The sequence below is a fragment of the Dipteris shenzhenensis genome, chromosome 27 (genome assembly GCF_047967505.1).
Source record: "Dipteris shenzhenensis isolate YYH24624 ecotype China chromosome 27, Dip_SZ_1.0, whole genome shotgun sequence".
In the NCBI taxonomy this organism is placed as follows: Eukaryota; Viridiplantae; Streptophyta; class Polypodiopsida; order Gleicheniales; family Dipteridaceae; genus Dipteris; species Dipteris shenzhenensis.
The window spans coordinates 30,890,612-30,899,611 of NC_141622.1; the positions used below are offsets into that span (position 1 = coordinate 30,890,612).

A 9,000-nucleotide genomic window follows, 5' to 3' on the forward strand; every position below is an offset into this window, starting at 1 on the left:
AGCCCCCAATTGGAGGGGACAAGGGGGCAGGAGACTATAGGGGGGAAAGGGCCAAGGGTACCTAGCTGTTTGGAGGCAGATCTCTTCCAAATCTGTGGCAGTGCCCTGTGTGGAGGATTGCGCCAGCACCATGTGACCGTGCGAGGGCATTTGCAGCAGTACCAGGTCCAGCCAGCAGCAATACAAAGGCCCAACATATGGGGCCTTATATAGGCCAGGAGGCTGGCCCAGAAACCAAGGGGTGGCCATTTTGGCCCCTTTAGAGGTCGGTGCAGTTGGCTGCAGCCGACTGGCCTAGTCAGCCACTTTGAGGGCACCGAACCCTCCTATAAAAATCCTCCCTCATTTCTCATCACCTACACAAACCAGCCTTGCACAGGCGAGCGCACAAGGAGAGAAGTAGGCTCAGGTTTGTTCCAGCATCTCTTGGCTGGTTGTATGCTCACCTTGAGCTTTTGTCTGCTCGCATCTGTAGAGGAATATATATCTGAGTTTTGCTATCTTTCTCTTCCCTTCTCGTTGAGTGTTGTTTAAGCTGCGATCGAGAGTGTGAGGTGTGAGTGATTCTATCCTCTACTTTCCAACGTGGACTTTCTCCCTCACTGTTGTGTACTGCAAACAAAAGGTCATCTCTCAACCCCCAAGTAAAAGTTCCTTAAAACAAGCTTCTATTTACTGTGATCTGCAGCCATGATGCTCAATATGCATGCTCTGAAAGTACTCACATAAGTAATCAATGCCCATGGCAAAGAGTAAAGGCAACATGTGAAAGAGCCCAAATTTGCAATGGCACCGCATTAGAATGAGGCCCCATGTCAAATATGTGATGCCCATGAGTGGAGAGTATGAGCAGGAGAAGAACAAATGCAAGTGTGATGATTTACATGAAGCTCTTTGTAAATTATTTCAGACAACATAGGCAACCTGCAAGATTGCATTTCAGTACCTGTACTCCTTAGCAAACTTCAAGGCCTGAAAGTGACAAAAAAAGCAACATGCTTAATAGGAAGAAAGACACAACATGCTACTACTATTAAAAACTATTTCAACATACACACTAACATTAAGCTCCGTAAAAGGTCAACACAGATCATGAAATAAATAGCTTGATATGAGACTTTTAACATCAGTGAGCTTTCAAAGACAGGGACCCCAGTTAAGCATCTCCTTCCAAAGGATACCAGCAGAGCATGTTTTTCCCAGAACCAGCATAACATGCGATCAGACTGCATCTGGTAACAGGCTTGATTGGAAGGTCTCGAGAACCTATACAGGCAAAATTTTCATTCAAAAGGGCTATCCAGAAGCAGTCTGCAAGATGCTTTACTTTCCATACTAGGATCCAGGTATGCTATAACATTTCAATTCACGTTGAAATCCACATCGATCATTTGGCCCCGTAGAGGCATAACAAGGACATTGGCAGTACTGGCAAATTCCCATTCAACTTCCCTTCGCAACTTGCATGGCAAGCAACAAATTGGCAGCCACCTCAGCCTGCACGGTGGAGCACATGACCTTTGATTAGCTAAATTGCTGGAGCAAATGCATTAATTAGCATCCAACAATACTTTCGGAGCATTCTTGGAACACTTCAAACTCAGCACAACTGAAACTCTAGCAAAACAGGGAAAATGTTATTTCCAAGTCAGTGAAAGACTAACAAAAAAGTAGACAAAACTGAGTTGAGTTATTTCTTTAAAATACTTTCTTCGGAAACAAGTCAATCCAGCATTTATTATACATGTCAACCACAAAAATACTCTTTTTCAGACCAACAGGAGCCGTTTCGGACAGAGAACCTTCCACAAGAGCTTGTATATTCACCCATGAGATTTGCATACATCACCTTTGTTCAAACCCCAAATTTTACTTACATCGGCATATTATTGGCAGGGATACTTGGATACAACAATGAAATAAATGTACTTCCAATGCATGCTGACAGTGAATAGAAACCACATGGAGCTCTAAACACATCAAAACATCAATATATTTCACTATTGAGTATAGATAAGGAATGTTCAATATTTTCAGCTATGCATGTTTTTGGGAAATGACCCGAGCCGATCTATTAGTTACATACAGCAGGTGGAAAACGCTGGGACTAATATTATTTGCATTGTAAGAAAGTTTCAGCCCAAGAAAAACACAATCAGCAGCAATTAATATTCATATGGAAAAACTGAAGGTCAATCCTCTTGGTTCATCTTTTGCAGAAATATGAAGACCAAAAAAGAGAAAAGGTTCACCATATTAACTCCTCAGGAAAAAGATCACCTGAAAAAATTTGAACATTTGGAATGGCTCTCATGTAAACTCAATAGTGACGTACAAAGAGCTTTTGACTTTACTCGTGAAATAAAATAGATTTTCCTAAACTAACTGCTGATGATTGTAAGGTTAATGAAGCTCCAATCTACATATCTCAACTCAATTTTCATATTTCCATCGCCTCCCATCATCATCAAAGCAATTCATAGAAACAACTGATCTCTTCCTGATTGGGTTAGCCTTTTTACAAACCTTTAGTGTAGTAGCAGAAAACAGAATGGGATTTCAAAAGAATACTTGCAGACTCAAAGCTTACAAGATGGTGCAATACTTATTTTTGGCACCAAAAGAAATTGCTGATTGAGCTTTGAAAAGGGATATAAATCTGGTGTCCACCAATGTATAGTGCAGACCGACTCCCTATGGGCTGCTTCCAGGGTCCTCAACTCACAAATTGTTGAATGCAGTCCAAGTCTTGCTAAAACACTGACAACACCCAGAAGTCTTGCAAGAATCCTCCTGATCTTGCTCTCAAGTAAGGCCAGAGGTGTAGATAACATTGAGCCTCATAGCCACCAGAGTGGCCACAAGGCAAATTTGTTGACCTTCCATTACAAGGCTGTAGAGGGCAACCCAGATACACCAAGTTGTGACGCTGGCTTAGTCTCCCATACATAATCTTGTTGGGACTCCTGGCTCTCCAACAGGTTGTCAACATGGATTCACCCACTGCATTTCTGCTGTCCCTAAGAGCCAAGCTACCATGGATTCACCCACTACACTTCTGCTGTCCCTAAGAGCCAGACACCCACCTGTGGGCCCCTAGGAAGGGTGCACATTCCCTTCCATGCTACAAGTACAACTCTTTATCTAGTGGTAGAGAAATGCAATTGCATCACTTGACAAGATCAACAAGGTGAATGATAATAAATCATTCATAAGGCCTTCCCAAAATCTAAAATACCAAAAAAGAAGAATTGGATTTGTAGCTCGGAAAAGAGGTTGGAGAGATGATGAATTGAAAGAGAGAGAGAGAGAGAGAGAATATATGGAGGACTTGTAGGGAAGAAAATAGTAAGTGGATCATAAAATAACTCTTGATTTTCTGAAAATAAAAAATGACGATTTTTCGACTCTGTCTTCACTTAGACCTACCTCACGGCAGGCCAAAAACACAAATTCCACTTAACAATTTCTGAAAGTTGGGCAAATGCTCCTGCAATACGTATTGATTAGCTATCTAGCATTGTGACAATAATTAACAGGGCTCAGAAGGTGCATTATATCCTCAAGAAGAGAAAGGATAAGTATCCCTAGATGTGTGTTTTATCCCGCAAACCCCCCCCACCCCCGGGCTCTCTCTCTCTCTCTCTCTCTCTCTCTCTCTCACCTTTATGAATCTGAGCCTATTATAGATAGTGCTCTTGCAATTCCCTCAGCAGGTAATGAAGTAATTTGATTCAATATTACCTTACGTACCCATTCTTCAAGAAGTTGTCAAAGGACTGATGTCATCAGAGCTGCAGAAGGATGTCCAGACTTCATTATTTATTCGCGTTGTACTAGGTGACTTTGCTTGCTTGGAGTTTTCAGCCTTCCTTTGGAACTTGGAGGGAGAACTAGGATAGTGCTAGACGATCAGGGAAATGGATCCAATCCATCGGAAGTTGCAGTATCGTACGTCGGTGAGTCATAAGCAGCTCTGCAATGAAATTGCGATGTTCAGCGTCACAACCAACAGAAGGCTTACCATCTTCACAGCAGCAGGGGGGAGGCATGGACCGAGCTAGAAGGATCTAGCTCATTGACGCTTCACGAAGCTTTGCATCTTCGCCACTTCTGCGAGCATGCAACGGCCCTTTGGACGGCTTATTAGAGCATGCATGGAGCTTCAGTTTTCAGGCTGCGTACAGGTTTCACACGTACAATCTTGAATGCAGAAATTCAACCTGCGCTTCGTGATTTCTTGTGAAGAGCTAGAATCAGGGCACTCCTGCAAAGCAGCATCGCTGAAATTCAGCTTCGCTTTGGGTCCTCGGATCTTCAGGGCAGCTGCATCGTAAGCGCGGGCGGCTTGTTCTGCTGTTTCAAATGTGCCTAGCCAAACTCGCACCCCTCTTCGAGGATCTCTGATCTCGGCGGCATACTTACCCCAAGGACGCCGTCTGATACCCCTGTAAGGATGCTTCCTTTGGCTGCAGTTCCCGGGAAAATGACGGGAACTGTCTCCGGAACGCTGCGTGCAAGCATTTACTTGCTTACGAGTGTCGACATGCGCTGTAAAACGATCAGAAGCAAAGCAGCGAAGAATTTATTTTGCTCTTTCAACATAAAGAACGTGAGCAAAAGATCAATCGGAGCAATCCGAGCACAAAATCAACATACCCGGCAATGTATTGTTCACGCCTTCGACGAGAGGTCTTGCTTCTTCAACCAAAGCCCTTGCTGCTGCATTGTTTGCGTCTTCATCTGGCTTCGAAGCGACCGAAGATTCAGCATATGGTCGATAGACTGTGTTGTCTGTCTTCAACGCTTCCCGCAAGAACTCCTTGAAAAAATCTGTAGACCAATGCTCCGGCCATTCCTCTTCTTCTTTCACCGCCCACTCCCCCATCCCTGAGCGCGGTTTCTGGCCCGTGCAACAAGCTCCTAGCGTTGTACATTTGCGAGACCAATCCTCGGGCCATGTCTCTTGCTGTTTGCCAGCCGAATCATCTTCGATTCCAGACAGAAGCTCCTGGTCGTTGCAACGAGGTTCAGGCGTCGGACAAAGGGCAGGCAAATCGTCAGGCCGCTCCTGCTGCATGCCGCCTCTGGAATCTACGATGCTAAGCCGACACGTTTGAGGAGGAGCAGGAGGGCAAAGGTGGTGGTGATTCTGTGGGGGAGGGAGAGGAGAAGCTACGGGAGGCTGAGGAGAAAGCCAGGAAAGGGGAAGGGAAGGAGGAGGGGGAGGGAAGGTGGGATGATCAAAAGAGAGATGGAGGGGGAAGAAGGGGGAGGAGGGGAAGATCCAAGGAGCTGAAGATTGGTGCTGTTGGTGTTGTTGCAATGAAGAATGAGGCATGACTGTTGTTGTAAGTTATCAGAAGAAAGAAGAAGAAGAAGAAGAAGAAGCTAGAAAATTTGAAGAAGAAGAAGAAGAACACAACACTACGAAAAAGAAAAAGACTGCGCCAGCTCACCTTTTCCACACCCCCCTCTCCAAAAGAGGAATGACGAGGTTTTCCTTGCCCACGTCACCACTTTCCCCCCTCGAGCACCTTCCCAAACTCATCAGCCTAGCACACCTCCTCATCAGTCACTTAGTACCTCGCCCTGCCCGCGTGTTCGATGGCGATGTTCTGGCTCTGCTCTCTCTCTCTCTCTCTCTCTCTCGCTCTCTCGCTCTCTCTCTCTCTTTTCAGTGTGTGTACAGCCTCATCCCACCCACCTTCCCTGTCGCTCCTCGTGAGCAAGCAGACTCATTCGTGGCTTAGCAGTTCGGTCCCTAGGATCGAACCATCTGAAACCCCGTGACGGCCCTGCCCTATTGGCCTCACGTTACAAAATTCTTCTCTTCTCTTCTCTAGACTTTTGTCTTCTAAAAACACCTACTACAAACCAGGCATCCTAAACACAATATTGACAGGCGTGTTTGACCTGGTGCTCCCTCTCAGGATAGATGTGGCAAGTGATTGTGATACCATTTGCCTCAGAGATAGATGTGGCAAGTGATTGCGATACCATTTGCCTCAAGGTCCTTGGTAGTCATTCTGTGTGTGTGGGGGGAGGGGGGGGGGGGGAGAGAGAGAGAGAGAGAGAGACAATCTAATGCACATGAGTGCGAGATAACAGAAAAAGAAACAAAGAATGCACACTGTGGTGCAAATCATTACTTTACCCTTTAATGTTTTTGCACTAGTTGAAATTGAGAAAAAACAACTAAGATCTCACCTTGTCTTTATAATACTAGTAGCTAAGTTTTGGGGTAATTTTAGTAATAAAATCAATAGGTGCCCATAATGTTGAAAAATGGGCATTAATATTAGTGGAAGAAGCACTATGCCCAATCAGACCTAAGGGAAGGGCACTTGATTTATGTAATGCCCGATTAATGTTTGAGAATTAGAGAATTTGCTGGAAACTGTTCTCCATTGTTCTCATCTGCCATCGCGTCTCCCTTATAGCCATCACCTGCCTGCCTCTCTCAGCGCTATTGCTACCTCTCTCTCCCTCCCTTCTCCTCTCTGCAGTTCTTCTCTCTGGTTATTTTTTATGGATACCCTTAATCGATCTTCTTCGTTTCTTCATCGTCATCCTCGTCTTCTTTGTTGCCTGCATTGCTTCCTCCATTGCCCATTTTGCTTCGTCTCATGCATGCAAATCATCATCTTTGCTGTTATGCAAACTCTCCATCTCCTACATAGCACCAAATCCGGCTCCCAGCCATTCGCTCATTCTCCCATTAGTGCATTTTTCTTGCCAGTGCGTTTTCTCGCTCTCTTTTGCACGAGTCCCAAAATCACGTTACAATGTTGCCTAATTATATGCATGAATTTTCTTTCAAAAATTAGGAATTTTTTACAATTGATTCGGGCGGAAGATAGTGTTTCATTTCTGAGTTACAAATTTTTAAAGTTCACCGACCCATTAGGATAATACCCATTTAGTAATCAAATCAACAAAGTTGTATGTTTTGAAATGTACAAACCGATGACGTAAAGAGTGCCTTTATTTTGATTGCTAGCACTCCTCTGATCAACTTCTCCTTATTACTAGGCCACTACAAGGGTGGAGGTTTCATTCTCCAAAATCTCTCACCTCCAACTCCATCAAGGCTCTAGGGTGGATTTTTCTACGCTCTTTCGAGACCCCAATCTCCACTCCATTCCCTTGTTCCAATGTCATGGAGAATCTCTCGTTCTCTTTGCATGAATCTCTCATTTTCCAATCGAATCTCACTATTGCCCAACTATCCTTGATAGCACGCAATACAAATAGTTTCTTTCTTTCCTTGGGGTATTATAGCCTAACATGTTCAAGGACGAAAGTCATATTACTTGATACTCAAAGAAATGGCCTAAAGTATGAGCCCAAGTTTCCTTCTTGTATGCACACTTTGGTCTAATTCGTACTAATTCATGATCTGCAACCATCTCAAAGGCAATAGATAAACGCATCGCCTCTACCCAGAGGGCCAATCAAAGATATCTCACATGGGCCATTCACATGATAGGGGCATCATTGTCACCAAAATGCCCATGTGATGGGCCCCTAAAGTTTGGTCAAGAAGATCCTTGACCATATTTTTTGGATATTTTCCCTTTCTTTCTTGGAAAGTGTGTCAAAGGGATGATGGGGATGGTGGATGACATCCACCAAATGGCTATGTGTCTCCATCATGAGAATCATCTAGCTTCCTGGATTTCTAACTCTTTCTAATCATAAAGGCCCTCATAGACATCATGGTCATCAAGTGGTAGGCACCATGCAGTGTAGCAGCTGGCCAATCGTCATGTTAAAAGTGAAGCCATCAAGTGAACTCCTCTTTATTTTCTATTTCTTTTAAATGTTGAAAATGTGTCATTATGTCGTTAGGATGTCCTTTCTAACAAGGTTGACATGTCATTGTTGAGTGAGGGGACCCTCTCTCTGTGTAACATTATTTTCCATATTCTATTGAGACATTCTCATTGCATTGGCTACATTCTTTGAACGTTGGGATAATTTTCTAGACAAAAGATGTTCATGATCAAATGATGGATCTCCACCACAAAGGAATTGTGATGACATAAGCTATAGCATCAAATAAAAGGTGCTTGATGCTTTGATGATTTATATAGGTGTTTTGGCATAGAAATAAATTGATGAGAAAGTTTTCACTTCTTGAGTTTTGGACCCTAACATCCACATGGAGACCAAATTTTCCCATACACAAACATGGGAAACAAGTGGAAACGAATATATAAAAAAAGAAGTGGAAGTTGGCATCAACTGACCTAGTTGAAGACAAGATAGCCTCTCTTGCTTTTCTTAAAATGATGACCCCTTCGTTCCCCACTTAGAACCCTGACCGAGTAGCTCTTTGTGAGTGATTAACAAGAGTGAGCATAAACTATGATCACTCTGGCAACAACAATAAAACTCTATGGAATCATTCCCCATCTTTTGTAGCATCTTAGATTTGGCAAATTCATAGACTCATCAAGGGCCTTGTGTTAGCTACTTTGATCATCACTAGTATTCTCAAGTCAACTAGATTGAAGGAAGAGCAAGTAATTGGAAGAATGGAATACCTCAAATTAGGAGCTAAAAACAAAACAAACACAGTTTTTGTTATAATTGTGTTTTAGAAGGTTGGATTAATGATAGCTTCTAAATAATTCCATTTTGCGATATTTGGTAAAGGTATTTGAATAGACTTTCACTTTTTTCCTCATAGCAAAAGAAATACGACATGAGGAATTATGTAACACAACATGCCTAGCTTTTTTGTGGATTGAAAAAAAAAGGTGGTCAAGTGCTATCAGAATCATAATTCTAAGTGTTCGAAATGCAATCTTCGTTTACTTGAAGCATGCTTGAAGACATTGTTTGCATAAATATTATTCATAAAGGGGGCAAGGAAAGCATTTAAAAGTCATTTTGATAGTATTGTATAGTGCAACTAAAATAAATAGAGTCACTTGGATACAGGAGCTGCTTGTTTTCTTAGCCAACTTTAAGTGGATAGAAGGATTCAAC

The 9,000-nt window shown here is 43.0% G+C and overlaps 1 protein-coding gene across 1 annotated transcript; it reads right to left on the reverse strand.

Annotated features, from left to right (window-relative positions):
• Positions 1-1,066: 1,066 nt before the first annotated feature.
• LOC147884155 (uncharacterized) lies at positions 1,067-5,342 on the reverse strand. The gene is made up of 3 exons (XM_087399056.1): positions 4,660-5,342; positions 3,745-4,551; positions 1,067-1,497 (listed from the first exon to the last, which is right to left on the reverse strand). The coding sequence occupies exons 1-2, from the start codon at positions 5,339-5,341 to the stop codon at positions 4,166-4,168; spliced, it is 1,068 nt and encodes a 355-aa protein (XP_087255182.1). The 5' UTR covers position 5,342; the 3' UTR covers positions 1,067-1,497; positions 3,745-4,165.
• Positions 5,343-9,000: the final 3,658 nt, after the last annotated feature.

What these genes read in the sequence shown, in the direction of transcription:
- LOC147884155 (XM_087399056.1), bottom strand. Translation starts at nt 5,341, where the DNA reads ATGCCTCATTCTTCATTGCAACAACACCAACAGCACCAATCTTCAGCT. An exon ending in CGTGAACAATACATTGCCGG is followed by an intron (nt 4,552 to 4,659) that starts GTATGTTGATTT and finishes ATCGTTTTACAG; the next exon opens with CGCATGTCGACACTCGTAAG.